Raw genomic sequence first — 20,438 nt, forward strand, 5'->3', positions numbered from 1 at the left:
ATCTCTATGAATCTTTCTTTGTTGTCTTTTAAGATATAGTATAAACTAATGGATTGGTTATAAATTATACAGATTATATGTTTGATTTTACTTCTTAAAGTAACTCATTGCATTCCGTGGTTCAAGCATTCAACTGAAGAAATAGGCTACTTTTTTTTTTTTTTCCTTCTTACCCTCAGTTCTGATAATAATGCATGTTGAACACATATTGTAATATTTTATTGTAAGTAGGAACTCCAACAAATTCAGATTAGGAGCATATTCCAATATTTATGAGCCAGTTTTGAGCATAACAAGACCAAATAACATCAGTAGAAATTGGCACAAATAATCGTACCAAAAAATAGCATTAATGATGGTCTATTGTCTTTTGTCATTGATAGGTTTTGCTTGGTTTCCTTGACTGTTACGTGGTTTATTGGTTGCTCAACAAGGAGATATTGAGAAACAGTTTTGTAGGTCTACTACTGCCATATAACAGAACAGATAGGGTATCTTCACTTGGCAATATTTTTTTTTAAGAAAAAAATTAGTGAATTCGTTTACCTCTCTGCTTAGATACTCCAATCCAAATTCTAAGTAGTAACCAGCAACTTAATTCATTTCGTGCCTTTCTTCCCTCACCACACGACAATGAAAAAGGGTAGAATATACGTAGAAGAGCTACAATTTTCTGGTAGGTTTAGAAGCAATACACAGTTCTCAGTCATTTGGATTTAGATTTGCGTTTTGGTAACCCAATTCTTACTTCATATCATTTTTTTTGGGTGGGTGTGCTTGTTTTTAGATCATATGCGCATGCTCTACACATGCTTGTCAATGGGTCTGGTAATCAGGGTAAGAAATGCAACCCAGAGTTCAGAAAATGTTGAGCAAATTAATCAGTTCTGGGTGGGTCAATTCACGTTCAAATTAACTATAGCCTAACACATTTTCAGATACCCAGCTTCCACCACATTTACAATGTTGAGCATTATTGGGCCAGTTGGAGAATCATGCAAGAACTACTACATAACATCTAAAGTAGCCAGTTTTTATTATGAAGACCATGAATGTGGATGAGACTTATATCGGGGACAACATAGTAGAAGTTATTATTTTTTTGACTTGTCATTTTTACATTGACATTGAGAGTTTCTCAAAATTAATGATGCCAATTTGGTGTAATGTGAATATACCAATTCTTTTCTCTCTTTTTTCAATGGTGTAAATGTAACTAATACATCCAGTTATCTGCGCAGTGATGCATTATCAAAAGATACAAAGAAAAGTAGATACTATTGCAATAGCTTATGATTCTTCTTTTGTATTTTTTTATCATATATTCTTCATGAAGATCTTGTTTCTTTTCTTCTCTTGGTGTGAGCAGGATGAAAATGGTGGGTGTGTATCTGGAGTGCTGATGAGGGATTTTTTCCAATGGGAACTGCTATCAGTAGGGCTGCAAATGCAATTGGTGGAATTCTTGGAAGTGCTTTTGTTGCTCCATTTAAGACCATATTCGGGGGATCATGCGAGTAAGAATATCTGACTTTGTCCCACACCCAATTTATACTACTTTTTTTATGCATTGTATGACTCTGTTGCCCACCAAATTTATATTCCTGTGTGTATATTTATTCTTATTTATGGAGTGATATCTTGTTAGCCTTGTTTTGCTTTCTACACTGATTGAATTATGGGATGATTGTCCAAATTCTCAGTTGTTCTGCAAGTTGACATGTTGTCTTCCATGTCAAATATATGCAACACAAATTGTAGCCTTTCATATTGTTCTTTTGATCAATATACCTCAATGAACCTTATCTGCTGCACTATAAATTTATTACCCATGGGTGCATTCATCCCTTTCTTCTGAATTTTTCTTACTTTTGACTTCAGCAAGAATAGAGTATGACCTCTTGAGCCTGTTGACTCTGTAGGGGTATCTGTGCTGGAACATGGGACATTATGTGTTTTATCGAACATTTATGTATATCCAATCTGGTGAAACTGTTAATGGTATTGGGTCTCATCTATACAAGTAAGCTCTTTTTTTTTCTGACATTCACATTTTTAGCTTTACATGGATTACCTTCTATCCTCTTCTACATTAAGGAGCTTATTTATGTTTGTGCAAGCTTTTCTCTTTTCTGTTGCATGCAAGTTTTGTCTTAGCTTTGGATAGAGTTGAATGCAAAATAGGATTCATTCAGCTCTACATTCACTTTCCTGATTTACTCTAAGTCATGGATTTGAAGTAAATTAGACTATTACGTTGAAGAACTGTACCATCCCATAGGACAACTGCCTAGTGCAGTTGGTAGAGAGTGTTGTGCTAAGCCCATCCTACTAGGAGGTCTCGGGTTCGAGTCTCCTGCTCCTCACCTTCCCTCTCCCCCCCCCCCCTACCCCCTTAGAGTAGGTTCTGATAAAAAAAAAAACTGTACCATCCCATATGTATTCATTGTATGAATCATGAGTTTTACCATTGGACTTGTTATTCTTGCTATTTGTCCTAATCATCACAAGAAACATTGTGTTTTCATTAATAATGAAGTTGATATATGAAACTTTATTTAAATATTATAAACATAGTAAAGTTGAAACTCTTGTGTAGACTTATAGACATTCACTGTTTACTGTACGTAATTAGGACACTCTTCTAGAGTCAATAAATTTTCGTAGGACTATTTATACCTTTCATACTATGTGTACTTTTCAGAGATTTTTAAGTAGAAGAAATGCAGTAATTGGTGACAATTCTAATCCTTCCTTTCTTATTAAAATTCGTCATTCAGCTTTGATGTTCATGTACCTTCTTTTCAAAGTGGGGATAATCCAATGCATTGGAAGAAGTCTCTGTAAAATGTGTTGGGCTTCATGTGAGACATACTGGTTTGCATTAGAAGATATCAGTTGTTTTCTGTGGCACAAATTAAAGAACACCAAGCGGGTATACCGCCGCCGCCGTCGTCACTTCCCAGATGTTGAAGAAGGATATAGCTCAATTGATGGTAATGAATCTTCAAACAATTACGAGAGCTCGAGTCTGAGTAGAAAGCAATCGGTAAGAGAGAGAAGAAAGGATCGGATGCAGATGTCTCTATACCCTGTGAGGCGTACGTCCAAATATAAGTCCATGAATCGCAGTCGACGTCATAATGTGCGGTGGAAGACAAGTGAACTGTCAGTCCATGTGAGGAGTGGGTCTGGGAGATTACGGAACTCAAGGAAATTTCAAGTAAGGAAGGTAGGTAAATTGGGAAGAGGGTGTAAGCTATTTAAGAAGAGGAGGATCAGGTGATCCTATCTTAACTGTAATTTTTCTATATTGTTTTACAAGTTAGAAATGTCATTCAATAGAAGCTGGGGCATTTTTCGCACCTTTTACTGCTGCAATGGCCTTCCAAATGTAGCCTGCATGAGTATCATGAAATGGACTAAAGCACCTTTTTTTTCCAATTCAGCAATGAACTAGTAGAATGGATTCGATTAGATTAGAAAATTCTGACCATGTTTAACCTAGGAGTCTCTCTGTGTGATCTGGGCCCTGTAAGCATGAAGGTGGTGTTGAAGTGCCCATCCTAAAAGCATAAGCTATTAGGTGGAGAGGCCCAACTGGTATATAATGCATCCAAAGTCTGAGAATTTTCGAATGTGTGATTATCCCAACAGGTGGTTTACCAATGGTTCTACATGGATTTCTCTACTGGGAGGAATTCCTTAGGGTGTATAACGGTTTTTCACCGAGGGGGTTGCCGACACGGCCCTATTTTTTTATCTTTACAATTTTAGCTAAGGCCCAAACCGTTCATTTTCCGATCGTCTCACTCCCTAGTATACCAAGTCTCTTAACTTACTTTGCTTTGTTCAACAACTTCCAAAGCATTTCCCCTTAAGTTCAAGCATGTTGTAGTTTTATTCATTTATTATTTAGTTTCAATTTTTTGTGATTTATTAGCCATGAATAATCACTTTTTGTTTTTTTTGTTTGGTGGAAAAATAATCACTTTCTGTTTATTCTGATTGAAGAAAGGGATTTTACTGTATATTCAACATTTAAAGTTCCTGAACACAATTAAATCACAATAACTGCTTTTAATGTTTACAGTTGTGATGTAATTTAGGTCAGCTGGATTACCATGTTTTGATGTAGTTCAGGTTAGTTTACTGTTAGTTAAAACGGGAACGACAAAAAAACAAAAACAACGTTCGGTACATACGTGTTTAAACGGCCCAAAACTAAAACGGAACGGTCAAAAAAATGGTCAAACATTTTGAGAACAGCAAAAAAAATGAAAACGGTCAGTATGGGTTTTAAACGTTTTGATTTGAAAAATACAATACTAAAAATACGGCAATATATACACAAAAAGAAGAAGAAAAAATTAAGTTAATTAACACTCACATTGATATGGAACATAATTTCAATTAATTTTTCTCAATGAATATTGTACTTCTTATAATGGATGGTGGATTAGTGCTCAAAATAGCATGGACTTGCATGCAAGCCATTGTAGATAGTTTAATATAGCATTTATGGGATACATTCCCTAATTTATAGTACATAATTATACTTTGATTCTCAAATTAAATGGAGTATTAGTGTCTCTTGTTGAAAATTCCATCTCAATTAGAATACATATAGTTTTATTGATTTTTTGTGAAACAATGTACAAGTAAATGATTTTAGTCCCACATCGATGAGATCTAGAAGGGAGAGGGCAAGGGTGGGCTTTAAAAGGTGAAGTGTATTGTTACAATGTAAAACACAACTTAAAAAGCAAGCTGATAGCTGTCCTTTTCAAGAAAGCTGTTTGCTTTTAATTTGGAAGGTGAGTTATAGTTTTCCCAAATATTTAATACTTTTTTTTTCAAAATTCCATTTTTTTAACTTAAAAAAACGTTGAATGTGTTTTAAACGTGTTTCAATCGGATAGGTTTACCGAACCCGTTTCTTGCCAATTCTTTGGAAATAAGACGAGAATTCACGTTTAAAACGGTAAAATATGGTACGGCCATATTATACACGTTTTAAACGTGAATTAACTAACAAAGGTTTAACCTTCTCCCCATCTCAAGGAGGGCGTGCACTTCTCTTTCGTAGCTGATCTTGCTCTTTGAAGTGGTTGTCAAATGTGAGGCAGAGAGCGAGAGCAATTCTATTTTCAGTTTCTTCTTTCCAACTTCGAGAGTGACATGGATCCGACCAACGAAGGAACGTAGTTCTCTAAGCGTACTCTTTTCTGCCTCTTGCCTTTGAATGCAAAGTGAAAGCTCTAAGCTAGCTCCTCGACCCCAACAATGGATGTAATCGCTAACAAGCTATCAAGATTGTTACACCCCAAACCACCACCTGGGAGGATTAGGTAGGTGACCCAAATTGCACGGTAGCAATCCGCCAAACCCCAAGGATCCAGAAGCTGTTAATACCATTCACAAATGCACACATCCACAGTAATGAATAAGATAGAACTCAGAGTGCCGCAGAAGCTAATATTTACATTAAACATTCAAAAAATATTTACAACATTGTTTTAGTTCATACTCTCTCTCTCTCTCAACATAGTTTGGCAGTCACAACTCTTCCAACCAAAGCTTTACAAAATAACAAAAGGGGCTAGACAACCCGAGTCCCAAATAAAGCTGTACAAAAGGGGATTGGTTACTAGATTCCTATCTACAATAAAAGAATCCCAAGGTCAGAAGAAAAGTCAGTTGTCCGCCCATCACGGGTCTTCATCAACTATCACTGAAAACACTTGCACTAGAGGTGTGACCTCCGTCCGGGTCCACACCAACACAGTCATAATAATCATGGCCCGCCTCCACGAGATGAGCTTTCCCGCTATCGAAACATCCACCTGCAAGATCAGCTAACAGAAGACATATACAAGAGTGCGAGCTCCACCGAGCCTATGAATGAAACATAACCATGCATGCGCATGCAAGCACAACCAAATGAGTCCTACATGCAATGCAATCCATTTTATTTATAAGCCACCTAACATAATAACTAAGGTAGGTAGAAGTGCTACTACAATCCCCAATACATGTATCCTTGGTGCGGGCTTCTAACCCCTTCCCACGATACACCCATTGAGTTGTCGGAGAGGACCGATCAGCTCTAGCATGCTCTCTATGGTTAGCCCAACCAACCCTCTGGGATTAGTCTGTGAGGCACCCATCATCATTTCAGTATAACATTTTTCTTTTTCTGGCATTCAGCCACATAATTACCTTTTTGGTGTAATACAATTCTATTCCTTTTTCTCTTTTATATAGGTACTCCCACAGACATCCAACACCAAAACGCCTGTTGGCAAGGGTTCGTAGCACTGGTGATGATACTCTAACCTAATACATTCTATATGGCATAGTATGAATCGGGTGGTGTCAACCGTATCCCATTCTATGGGCTACCACGAGCCTCATTTTTAAGCCGGCTACGACATCTAGTCTTACAGTTTCACATACAAGCATCATTGTCCATTCTCAATGTTCATCAGTCAAGAATTCAACATTTAACAGAATATAAGACAATTGAAATAAATGAGTACAGTAAATAATATTGTTGTATTTGTCATGACTCGTTAGTCATGTTATATTTACACACATGGTGTATTTCCACTCACCTTGTACTAGTCCCGCTTGCTCAGCAGTCAGCTCGGTTCCAGCCGGTATCTGACATTGCACCTCGAGCTCGAGGTCAAAACCTAAGTTAACCGGATCATTCAAATATGTCAAACAAGGTTCAAAATTATATTAGTATCCTAGGGTTGGTCTAGGTTTAGTTGGACTCAATTCTGAGTACATAAGTATCATTTACAATTTTTTGGGTTTTGCATTGGGCTTTCGGCTTTCGGGTCAAACTCCCAGTGCATCATCCAGAGATGCAAGGTTCATCTTTTCAAGTATTTTTACAGTAAGGTCTGCCTATGCTTGGCCCTACCAATCCCATAAATCAGTACAAAGGTTTATAGCCTAAGAGACTAGGCCTGTGTGTGGGTTCCTGGCTCTGTGGGTCCCACTTGAGCACCCAAGGTGTGGATGACAGCAAGGACCAATGGGGAAGGGTTTTTAAGTCATTTTCATTCTCCCCATGCTGTTCTAGACCTATTGGTGAAGGTCCAAAAGGCTGGAATCACATCTGAGCCCAAACAACAACACTGGGCATTTAACTAGGCGTTTGGGTCAATCGCCCAGTGCCTGTTAAACACGAGATTTGGCTCCAAAACTTGGATTTGGCTGCTAGTTTGGCCATGATTTCGATCAAGGATATTCCTAGGAGGATTGTGGTCCTAAAATGGAGCTAAATGAACTGGTTCTAATGGATTCAAAGTCTAGTTATCCATTTGGAAGCTGGGTTGGTTCTGACATCATAGAGAATGGCTGTCATGGCTAAGCTCAAGCTTTGGATTTCGGTTTTGGCTGCATGCAAGGCATGAATCATCATTATTTTCCTACAACAGGTTTGGTTCTAATCTAAGGCATAAAGAAATTCATTTGCATGCAGAGATCCATGCTCATACTACATGATCAGAGTGCAACTCTGCAGCTCAGCTCATCTCTGAGACTAACATCCATCTCCATTGCTGTAATAGCTTTAAATCCTACTTTATATGACTAGATTTTGCATGCAATGCTCATGCATGCAAGATCCAGAGCCCTGCTAGGCACCCAGGTGATGCTCTTGGCATTACTAGCTAGAGACTCATCTTTCAAATACATGAAACAAGTGTAAGTTTAGATGGACAGCAGTGTTAGGAGTTGAGTCATATACCTTAAGCTTGTAGAGAGGTTCAATCCAAGCTCAAGCCCAATCCTTAATCTCTTCCTCCTTCCTTTCTTCTCTTCACTTCTCTTCTTCTTCCTTCTCCTTCTCTTTCTTTCTTTCTCTTTACTGTAGAAGCAGTAAAACAAAATAAGAGGGTTGGGCCCTCCTATTTATAGCTTCCATGGTCTTAAGGCCTGTTTGGTCATGCGGTCCTCCTTTTAAAAATGCATTTTTAAGTGCATTCAGGGCCATTTCAGCTGCATAGGTGGGGTCCACTTGGTTCTAGAGGTGGGTTATGATTTTTAAAATTTCCATCTACCTCTAGGGGGTGTCCACAGGCTGTATGCATTGTTTTCAGGTGTCTAGAGTCCAAAATACAAGTTTCAGACACTCTGGCCGTTTCACTGAGCGTTTGGGTCAATCGCCTAGAGAATGAATTTCTGCTATTTTTGCCTTGGCCTTACAGGGGTTGAGGCTACCACTTGGGCACTTCACCAATACCCTTTCCAGGACCAAATAAACATTTGAATGGGTATGGCCCCTATGTATTTGTTAGAGAGAGAGATTACCTGGAGTTGGAGCTGTACAAAGGCTATGGGCTGAGTAGCTACATGGGTCTGCAACCCATCTTCTCACAGGTATAATGGATGACATCCTTAGAGGTTCTCCACTGAATTCAACCACAAGGGTGACATACCACAGTGTGCTTGGGTGATTGGTCACAGGCTCCTGTCCTTCAAGCAAAATTCCAGTCAGTCTGGGGCATGTTTAGCAAGGATACCTCAATCTGTCAACCAAAAGCTCTAAACCATACTCGCCTGGTTGTTCTTCCTCAAATGGAAGCTCTAGATTTAATTGAATAGATGCTCAAATTTACTCAAATTAGATTCCTTTTCTAAACACACTGTCAACTTGTTGCACTTAGAAAGACAAGAAGAACTTAGGGTGAGAAAGACATTTCTTTGTGTTAACCGGACCTGGGTAGACCCGGTTCGGGTTTGGCACCCATCCATGGGGCAGCTATTTGGACTAGTTGGGTTGACCACTCAAGGAGGTGGCCTTCCCTCTTTGGGTCTCTTCCCTCTATGTGTGTCCTATTTATAGTGGAACACTGTGAGGAGGTGGGGACTAATTATATATAAATATAATCAAGTCACCCCAAAACCTAATTGCATTCTTACACCATTGAGATCTCTCTCTCACTTTCAATCTTGTTGACAAAGTTACTAGTGAACATGGGTGTCAGCTGCGTAGCTGGTTGTTGAGGCATGGGGGTGAACATCTGGCATTTTTCATACTTCTTGACATATTTGATGGCGTCTTCCTACATTTTGGCCAATAGAAACCTTGGTGTAGTACCTTGTAGGCCAAGGCTCTTTCTCCCATGTGGCTTCCACATATCCCTTCGTGGAACTTTGACAAAATATATTGGGCCCTTGCGGGGCCAAGGCAGCATAATAGAGGAGCGGGGATGGACCTTTTATACAACGCACCATCAAGCCATGTGTATTGTACCACCTGGCTCTTCACTTTTTGTGCTTCGGTCCATTTTTTTCGGAGCTTTCCATATCTTAAATAGTGGACTATGGGGTCCATCCAACCTGGCTTTTCTTCGATCGGGGCTGCCAACTCCTTCTTGTGAGATGGTCGATCCAGGAATTCCAAATATACTGCCAGGTCCAGTTGATTGAGCTCGGACTTCATCAGTCTCGATAGTGCATTTGCATTCAAATTTTCCGCCCGGGGAATTCTTATCATTTCAAAGCTGGCAAATCCATTGATTAAATCCTGAGCCTTTGCAAGATATGCCACCAAACCCTCATCTCTGGTCTCGTACTCCCCGTTCAGCTAATTCACCCCCAATTGTGAGTCTCCTCGCACCGTGAGCCCTTCTATCTGGATGGCCCAAGTGAGTCTTAATCTTGCCAACAACGCTTCATATTCTGCTTCGTTGTTGGAGACAGAAAAGTTGAACCGAAGTGCATACTGGATCTTGAACCCTTTGGGGCTCGTGAGGATGAGCCTACTCTTCCCTTTGTTGTATTACTTGAGCTATCCACAAACAACGTCCACGAGACTCGCGCATAACTCTCGAGTTATGGTTCGTTGACCGACTCTCCTTCTGGATGTGTGCATTCTACTATGAAATTTGCTACTGCCTGTCCCTTCATCGTAGCTCGGGGTAAAACATCTTTATGGTACTCGCTTAGCTCCACTGCCCAGGCCACCAGTTGGACGACGACGTCGAGCTTGTGAGGTATTTTCTTGAGAGGTTGCTCGGTCAGGACCTGGACCACATATGTTTGGAAATAAAGCTTGAGCTTCCTTGCCACTACGACGAGGGCGAAGACCAACTTCTCTATCTTGGAGTACCAGGTCTCTGCATCAAGCAAGATATGGCTTGCATAGCATATGGGTTTCTACTGCTTCTTATGTTCTCTCAGGAAGACTATGTTCACTGCCACTAGTGATGCCGCTAGGTACAACTGTAGCTCATCTTTTGGTTCTAGGCCTACCAAAAGTGGTGGATTCTCCAAATATCGTTTGAGCTCTTCAAATGCCTGCTGACATTCTTTTGTCCAGATGGATTCCTTCGGGTTCCTCAAATCCTTCAAGGTCTTGAAGAAGGGTAAACATTTGTCCCCTACTCGGAACATGAACCGGGTCAGTGTTGCCACCCTCCTGTTCAGCCTTTGAGCTTCTCTAACCATTTGAGGGGGGTCATGTCTTTGATGGCTTGGATTTTGGACATGTTGTGTCAAGAAACCTCAGATCCTCGGGTCCACCCACAGGCGGTACCTACATAGAATAGAAAACGGGAAAGGGTGAGGCAAGCACTGAGCCATGGGATGTTGACGGGGGACTCTCCAATGCCTAATTCAGGTCTCTCTCTAGCAAATAGATGAAACAATGAGGGATCTCAAAGTCTCGATCACCTTCCCTTTTGTAGGGATTGATCTCTTTGAGGCGTGGTGCCCATGTAAAGGTCCTGATGTGACCAATGGAGAAGACTTCCTCAGGAGGGGAGGCGGAATGTTTCTCTGTCTCTGATGTGGAGAGTCTCGTATGGAGAGTTCCTTTATTGGGGTAAGGTCCTTTATGAGCGTAGGAGCTCCTTTTCTAGTCTGCATCATGAGATGCCCATAAATGTGTTTTAGATATTTGGGGTCAATGTTAAATAAAGAAGGTGAAATAGACGATGATGTTTCTCAGAGAATTAAAATGGGATGGATGAAGTAGAGAGGTGCGTCTAGAGTGTTGTGTGACCGACGTATTCTGTTAAAGCTTAACGAAAAGTTCTATAGGACTATTGTACGACCAACTATGATGTATGGAGCAGAATGTTGGGAAGTTAAGAAGTGTCAAATTGAGAAGCTATGTGTGGTAGAGCTGAGGATGTTAAGATAGATGTGTGGAATATGTTGGATTTATGTGTCCATCAAACCCGGTTCGGCTAAATTAACTACTGTACACTACACAAGTGTAATTTAAAAGTCTACATTGTTACGAAATTAAAGTGCGATGAAAGAATTAAATACTTGTATGCCTTAAACCAATACAATTATACGGGATGGATCGCATCCCCCAGCTCAGATGGAGGCAAAAGACTGGATTTGTCCTTCGTCGGATAGAGTAACGGTGTCAAAAAGTAATTACCCGGATGTCGGGCAGTTAGCAGCGTTGGAAATCTTTGGAAAGTAATCACCCAGATGTTGGGCAGAGTAACGGCTCACAAGTGTCGAGCACTAGAACCTCAGACAGACTAACGGTGTCAGAAAGCAAACTCTCGGATGCTGGGTAGAGTAACGGCTCACAAGTGTTGCGCACTAGAACCTTGGACAGAATAACAGTGTCGGAAAGCTTTAGAAACTAGGCATTAGGACGTCAGATAGGGTAACTAGGCCATGGAAGACTTTGGGGGTTTTGGCGAAAATGGGTTAGGGAAAGCAGATCCGGGGGACCAGGACTCCGGACAGAGGAACGAGGCTCGAAGGCTCGAAATCAGACTGGGAAAGGCCCCAAAAGTAGGAAAAAAGGAAAACTGGAGCTCTGGGGGTGCCCCCTCTTCTCAATTTGGAACTTGTTGAAATGAGAGGTGAAGGGGGTATTTATTGGAAAAAATCCCGTTTGGTGGTGCCGCGGTGAAATCTGCGGCGCCGTCGAGTAAAAAAAATTACATTTTAGGTTCCCCACGGCACCGTGGCTGGGCGTGGCACTGTCGTACGGTGCCGTGGCTGGGCATGGCGCTGTCGTGTGGTGTCGCGGCTGCGCACGGCACTGCCAGGCCATGGTTTCATATGGGGGCGCCATGCAGGGCCGCACCAAGGATACTAGGGGGTTGTGGGAGCCTTCGAGGAGGAACAGGGATTGTCTAGGCTACTCAGAAAAAAAATGGGTTTATAGGGCATTGCCAGTCTTTCGCGTCTAATTGTCATCATTGTTGGGGGGTGACAAAATTCAGTGTCTACACCCCTCTGTTGTCACATAACAGGGGAATAGGGTCTTTGACAAGATCAGGGACTACTCTAGAAACGTTAGGAACTTCCTAACCCAAACACCTTATTAGCCGCATCACATGATGCAAGGTGTTCTTAAAAATTGGGATCGGCTGTAGATTTCTGTTTTGCACTCTGCTACACAATGGCACCTCCACCCATTAGACTGATAACAACTCACAATACCTACTGCATAGCAAATATTAGGCCTCGTACACAATATAGCATACATAAGACTCCCTACTATCGAGGCATTAGGAAACCTCTTCATCTCTTCAATGTTCGTCTGGGACTGAGGACATTGAGATTTGGAAAGACTGACTCCATGTCTCATTCTTTGGATCATCAATGACTGAGATTCAAGAGAGTCAAAGCCAGTGTTCTGGGAATGAGCAAACATTTCATGAGTGAGAGAGTTACTCAACACGGTCGCCACTGTCTGATTGGGGAACATCAAGATAGAGATTGTCTGTGAATGGTCGGATCGAAATCTGGATCTAGTGTTGTTTTTGAAATGGTTTTTGCAAAACCTATTTTACATAAAGTGCTAGTTTATGTGTAGTTTTCGTTTAAAAATTTTATCGTGTTTTACGGGATCCGATCACGAACACAGACGCTCTTGTATGGATATGTTCTATGGAATGGGGTTTGGCAATACATGTGTACATGCCCTAGATTCCATAATGATGATGTTGATTAGTGGTGGGTTGGTACATAATAATTAATTATTATGTGAGGATATAATTAGAATTTACTAATGAATTAATTGTTTATTTAATTTAGTGGATAAGATGCTATTTTTATTTATCCATTAAATATAAAATAAATAATTAATTAAACTATTATTTCCTATTGCTTCTTCACCAATTAGAAGCCCACCAGGTTTAAACAGGTTCAAGTCAAAAAGGAGAGAGAGAAACAGACTCTCACTGGGTTTATTCAAAATAAGATTTTAAATAAAATATAAAAAAACCTTATTAAATAAACAATAAAAAAACATGCAGGGGGAGACTATTTTGTTTTTAGTCTTGTGCGTTTTGGGTGCTCCCCCCCTTCTTCCATGTTTTTGGCTCTCTCTCTCTGTCTCTTGATCTCTTCTCTCTCTCATTCTTCTTGCTCTCTAGCTTTTGAGAGTTAGGGTTTTGGCAATGAGAGGAGGTGGGATGCAACAATAAGGCCGAGATATAGGTTCTCTAGGTGAATTGGGGATGTTTTTTTGTAATTGATTTGGTGGAATTCTTCCCTGCTGATGGCCATGCCGAAGGTGGGGAAAGAAGTCCAGGAAGTTGGGTGAATTCTATATCTGTATATTACCTTTTCAATAGTTAATACAACATCTGTTGACCTTTAGCAAAAAAAAAAGAGAGTTAGGGTTTTGGAAACCCAAGATTGCTCCTGAAGATTTGAAGAAGAAGGTCTGGTTTTGACTTGGAGAATTCAGATATGTTTATCTGGTGTGCTCGATGGAGGAAGAACCACTGTCTATTGGAGGAGCAACAGTTGAGGCTCATCAGGTTAGCAAGTTTCTGTTAATTCCTCTTGTTTTAATTATATGATTATTCATGGGATGCAAAAGAAACCCGAATCGATCTCTTTCCACTACGCATTCGTGTATGGGATGAATCCCTCTTTCCATGGGATGAAAAAGAGATGAGAGTTCTCTCTCTTATGGATCCTATAATTTTATGGGACAAGAAAGAGAAGGAATAGGCATTGGTTTTTCATATCAAACCCTAATAGGATTGCACTAGGGTTCCCATGGGTGACCATGGGAAACCCTATAATTTAAATAGGGCGCCCATGGGAGACCATGGGCAGCCCAGCGTGCAAAACCCAAGATAATTTTTCCTTTTTATTTCCAAGGGAACCTAGAAATGATCTCATGGACTGCTATTTAATTAACAGTGTGGTGTCAGAGCCACCTTTCTCACCCATGGATATCACATAATTAAATTTTGATGCAAATTATTATGTATGGATGCAAGTTGTTAAGTTTCTGTTGAGTTTGTTATGGATACACATGGGTAGTTTTTTGGTTATTGTAACAACATTCCCATGTGCACATGGGTAGTTACAAGGTTATTATTCTTTAACAACATGTCCATGTGTGTTGGTTATGGTTAACCTTAGGTTTTTGTAAAAACCTTGTTAAATTTCAAATATTGAAAAATTGTACCTAATTAGGGAAGGAGAATTTTTTTAATTTTTTATTTAAAAAAATTTTGGATGTGGGGGTGGAGTGCACGTTGCCAGGCACTCTTACACGCTCCTACCCTAGACCCTGCCCATGGCTTATGCTTGTGCGGTCTATAGATTTTTTTTGTTTTTGGACTGCAGTGTTTTTCCCTCCAGTATTAAAAAAAAATTATAAAACAGAATTTTCTTTTTAAACGTTAGTTTTGTGGTTGGAGGAAGAGGATGGGTGAAGGGATACTTCTCTCCACCCACTTGGAATTAAAATTGGATTTTAATTTTTATGGGTTTGGGTACTGCATGGTTATGCTCATACATGATTTGCATTGGCTATATGATTATGGGAATGACTATCTAATAATGTGGATGGTTATTTATGGCATGAATTAATTTCATGGGATTAATGGGTGGATGTGATGCTTCTCTCTCTCTTTCTTTCCATATCTTTTTTTAAAAAACAAATGTACTCCACCCCATGGGTAACCCAAATGGTGGGTTGGTTTCTCCATGAGGTATTTCTTTATATTTGGAAGGAAAATATATAGATATTTTTCCTAGGTTTCAAAATTTTTAGAGGAGATTAGATTTCCCAGAGCATGTTGATGATGAATCGCTTGTGTTCAAAGTTCATGGAGATGATCGAGTTGAAGAAAGATCGAATGGAGGAGATGATCGAGTTGAAGCAAGCTACATCCTTGGCATGATGATGCATCCATGAAGATTCTTAGAATTTTATTTTTAATGGGAGGGAATTTTAAATCACTTCTATTAAAATATTGTCATCCTATAATCACTTTTAATTAATGTTGATTAATTGTTTTATATGTTGCCATCTATGATATGATGTGAGAGTTTATCTTTATCCCTCTTTGATGACAATACATGTATGATATGGATTAGTCTAGATTAGTAGATATATCCATGGCCTCCTATTGAAGGTAAGTGTAGAGGTTGTGTGATATGACCCCACATACGTCGACAGGACATTGTCAGGCTCATTATCACATGATCATCTATATGTATCTCTATCTAGATACGTTAAGGTATTGATAGTGAGGGGGCACTGCGACAGTGGACCACCTTTCATGATTCCATGATTCTAACTAATGCAACATATGTATACATGACTTGGGTGTATGTTAGCTGACATGAAACCCAGGTGGCCGTAAATATTGGAAGCCCATGAGGCGAGCAGATTAGTCCACACTACCATGGTGTGTATAATGACTCCCGACAAGGTAAGTTATGCATGTAAGGGATGTAGGTATCCAATTCATTTTTGGGTCATAAGGGAGACCTAAATCATGAGAGACCATTGATATGTATGCACAATTTTTATCGATGGTTATTAATATGCGTGTGGTTTACTTGTATATGTGTAGATTCTAAATTCAATGGCTGCCGTTAATTCCAACCTGTTAACACTCATTAATGATTACAAATTAAATAGAACGAATTATGTTGACTGGTACCGGAGCATTAAATTGCTCGGATATCGGGCAGAGTAACGGTGCACAGCTGTCGGGTACTAGGACCTCGGACATAATAACTGCATCGGAAAGCTTCAGAAAGTAGGCTTCTCGGATATCAGGCAGAGTAATGGCGCACGGTGTCGGGTACTAGGACCTCGGATAGAATAACTATGTTGGAAAGCTTTGGAAAGTAGGCTTCTCGGACATCAAGCAGAGTGACTAGGTCATGGGAGGCTTCGGGGTTTTGGCCGAAACAAGTTAGGGAAGGCGGGTCCAGGGGACACAAACTCCGGACAGAGTGACGAGGCTTGAAGGCTTGAAATTAGACTGGGGCAGGTCCCCGAAACTAGGAAAAAGAGGAAAAAAGGAAAAGAGCTCTGGGGATCCCCCCTCTCCTCAACTTGGAGCTTGTTAAAATGAGGGGTATGGGTATTTGTAAGAAAAAACTCCTGTTTGGCAGTGCGGCAGATTTGCTGCGGCACCGCCGGACAAAAAAAATCATGTTTTGGGTCCCAAGCGGCACCGTGGCTTGGGGTCTGGCGCTACCACGCTGCACCACGGGGTAAAGAGTTGGCTAGGTGCGGCGTTGACGCATGGTGTCGTGGGTGGGTGCGACGCTACTGCGTGGCACTGTGGCCTGGCACGGTGCTGCAACATGGAGTCCCGGTCGGGCACGACGTTGCCGCGTGGCTCCGTACCTGAGCGTGGCGTTGCCACGTGGTGCTGTAGCTGGGCGCGGCACTACCGCGTGGTGCCACAGGTGGGCACGGTGTTGCCTTGCAGTGTCGTGGCTGCACGCGGTGTTGCTAAGCTATGGCTTCGGGCGGGGGCGTCGTGTGGGGTCGTACCGAGGATGTGGAGGACTATGGGAGGAAACGAGGTGGAGCATGGGGTGTCCAAATTACTCTGAAGAAAAAGAGTTTAGAGGGCATTGCCAGTCTTTCGTGTTTGATTATCGTCATCGCTGGGGGGGTGACCAAATTCAGCGTCTACACCAGGTACCCAGACAAACAGAACCTGATGGGCAGAACATGACAAGCATTGCCCAGCTAGATACCCAGACAGGTAGAGCTGACAAAAAAAAAATTTACTCTCTTATACCCATTCTGTGTTCAAGGGAGTGGGGGACATCTGATACACCCAAAAATAGCCAGCCAACAAGCGGCCAACACGTGGCAGGATCTTATCAAGTAATCCACTAGAAGGACAATGCGACACATGTCATGAAGCTTGCCTTGTGGGGCAAGCAACCGATTCAAGGCATGAGTCAAAGAGCAGTTAAAACCAATAGCGCATAAGAGAAGATTTTGTTCCCCACTAGGGAACATTCCCCCTCATTAAGGGAGAATAACCAACTCCACTCCGCCACGCGTCAGATAATGAAGGGAAGGAAGACTCCCAACCGCCTCGATAACTGTACCAGATATAAAAGGGAAGAGGGACCCACGTACGGAATTCTGAATTTTACTTACTACTCTCTCCGTACCCCTTCTCTGACTATCATCTGTGCGTCGGACTGACTTTGGCATCGGAGAGTCCCCCCTCGGAGTCTACTTCAGGTCTCTTCTTTGTCTTTTCCCACCTTGCAGGTCGCACATGTCACCAGGAAGCTTTTCGGCGGCAACCCTCCCAAAGTTCTATAGTGTGTGATTCATGAGCTTTATGCTTCTTAGTTATTGCAGCTATGGATACCACCTTTATGCTTCTATAGTTATTGTAGCTTTATGAAGAAATGAAACATAGGGAAAGACTAATGGAAGAATGAGACAGTTATCTTTTTGAAGTCTGATTGGATGATCTGTACTGTCTTTCTGAAGGGCTCCTCTAGAAGCCAATGTCATAGAAGCGGTCCCACATCTCATTCTTCAACTCCAAAACCTTCTTGGTCTGGTCCTCCTTTTCTGTCTTATCTGATGGTCATTAATTGATTGATATTGGGTAATACTTTTTTTGATGGTAAAAGAAAATATATAATTAAATAAGTGACATATATACAAAGTTTTTATCTTACCCGTGTCTAGCTAAATTAAGGGCAATATCCATACAAAAAGGCTCTCCCTTCTTGTCAAAGGAGCATTTCAGGCTATGCTATTCATATATAATAAGTTTTTAATAAGATACCAAGGCCAAGGAGATGTAGTTGGAGATGGAAGAAGGTCAGTGATTTGTTGATTGGAGCACCATACTTCCTTTATGTTCAACCCCATACTTGAAGCATGGTCAAGGCCTGTCCGAATACTAACTAATTCAGGTTGCATCAGAGTAGAAGATATCAAATGTCCTGCAGCCAAAAAGGTAAATCTTCCATCGAGCAAAAAAATGTATGACCATCCGACCAAATTTTGGTATCTGGTGTACTGCACAAATTAAAATAGGATAACTAAGTTTTGGTAAAGTAGGGAAGATAGGAATTGTAAAATCCTCCACATTACTAAGATAAATATCATGGGATGACAATGGAGGGGGGGGATAAACTCATATCAACTAACCAACGTCTAACCTAGTTAACTACCCAAATAGGATCTGGTTTCTCATATCCAATAACAACCTTGTTCCTGACAGCCCAAATGAAGTAACAAGTAACAATAAAAACTCCAAAAAACCAAACTAAAGATTGTTTATCTAATTTATGAGAGAAGAAGGTAGTAAAATAGAAGTCTTTCAGGGAAGCATTGGCCAAATACTCAGTTCTCAATCCCAGAGGTCCTGCCACCCAAATGTGTTTAATCCAATCTCAAGAAAGAAATATATGCCAAAAGGATTCGATACAGTTTCTACATAAAGCATAGGAAGGGTCGATCTGAAGCCATTTGGAAAGAGAAGCCTTGACTGGAAGTCCAGCATTTAGCACACGCCAGAAGAAGATTTTAAATTTGGGGTGAATCTTAAGCTTCTAAAAAAGCCTCCACCAAGAGGACAGAAAAAAATTACTACTAGTAGAGATAGAATTTATTGACCTAGCAGCAAGTTTAGTACTAAAAATGCCATTCTTGGTCAACGTACACCACCAACTGTCATCAGATAATGACAAATTAACTTTATGAATCAGAGATGAAATATTCAAAGGTAGAGAATTATTTAATGCAGAAGTATTCCAGCCAGACCCCTCAGAAAAAGAATCCACCGTAACCATTCTATCAGTTAAAGGGATTTGATAACATAGCTGAATCAAGGAGGTTACCACAATGAGAGGGAATCCAATGATCAGTCCAGAAAAAGGTAGTTTTGCCATTACCAATTTTCCTAATTGAAATCTGTTCTAGTGATGGGATTATGTGAGAAATACTGTTCCAGACCCCTGACCCTTTTTTCACGCGGGTTTTGGGATCAAAGAAAGGGAGTTTGGGAAAATATTTTGCTTTCAAGACTCAAGACCAAGGGGATGAAGTATCATTGATTAGTCTCCACCCTAGTTTCATTAGTAAGGCTTTGTTATGATGCTTAGCCTTCCAAAAACCCAACCCCCCTCGAGATTTGGATGTGCACATCTTCTCCCAAGCGATAAGAGAAATATTTTTCTTTTTCCCAAAATTTCCCAATAAAAAATTGAGACAAATTAAGTCAATATTACGACAGATTTTTAAAGGAAACAGAAAGCAATTCATCAAATATGCAGGAGTAGAGGCACATGTACCTACACCTCTCGTTGCATTCGCACATGTACCTACACCTCTATGGGAGGAGACCGTTTTGAAACTCTGCGCCTTCTTATTCTTCAATGCTTTCCTAACCCTACAGACAACTTGTACACAACGAGGATGAGAAGTTTCACTAGCCTGCAGGGGTAGCAACAACAACATATGAAAGCGCACTCAATAGTGATCCCTCCAACAACTTCCGCAAACAAATTTTTGTTTCCTTGTTGACTGCTGGTTCATCAGTAGAGGTTGACGTCGTTGATTTAGGGAAGGGTTAACCCCCTTTCTCATCTTTTGAAAAGTTGTCCACTTCTTTTTTCTTGATTCGAAGTTTCAATAAACCTACCAAGTGAAATATTGGTTAAAAATTATATTGGTCATGACTTTTCATAGCCATGACTGAGAAGATCATGCTCCACCCATTGAGGGTGGGGTGACGGTTACTGATAGAGGTTGGGGTAGGGATTAAAGGGATGGTAGGGGGAGGCAGGAAGGGGTGGGTTATGCAAAGGGGGGTTGGGTGGGGGAGTAGAGATTGCTACAAATAGTGGTGGGGAGGAGGGTGAAGAGAAGTTGGAGGTAGAGATGAGATGGAAGGGTAAAATTAGAAATATATATAATTTGTGATAGAAACATTTGGAGAGGCAACCCAAATGTCACTTTTGAAGATTGAGTATCTCAAGTGTCATTTTTTTATGTCAAGAAATGAAAAAGAAAAAAACATAAACAAAAATCATGTCACATTAAGACTGATTTATGTGTATCTCTCTCCTCAAATTAAAAAACATTGAATTTTTTTTTTCCTTTGCGAACCAAACATAGTCTTAAAGATTGATATAAGTGTAATTTACTCCTTACAAAAAAAAAAAAAAAAAAACCT

The 20,438-nt window shown here is 40.6% G+C and overlaps 1 protein-coding gene across 1 annotated transcript; it reads left to right on the forward strand.

The window, feature by feature from the left end:
• The first annotated feature begins 1,308 nt into the window (after positions 1–1,308).
• LOC122659809 lies at positions 1,309–3,347 on the forward strand. Its single transcript, XM_043854941.1, has 3 exons — positions 1,309–1,517; positions 1,923–2,023; positions 2,781–3,347. The coding sequence occupies exons 1-3, from the start codon at positions 1,420–1,422 to the stop codon at positions 3,284–3,286; spliced, it is 705 nt and encodes a 234-aa protein (XP_043710876.1). The 5' UTR covers positions 1,309–1,419; the 3' UTR covers positions 3,287–3,347.
• The last annotated feature ends 17,091 nt before the right edge of the window (positions 3,348–20,438 follow it).

This window comes from Telopea speciosissima, chromosome 4 (assembly GCF_018873765.1).
Source record: "Telopea speciosissima isolate NSW1024214 ecotype Mountain lineage chromosome 4, Tspe_v1, whole genome shotgun sequence".
Lineage (NCBI taxonomy): Eukaryota > Viridiplantae > Streptophyta > Magnoliopsida > Proteales > Proteaceae > Telopea > Telopea speciosissima.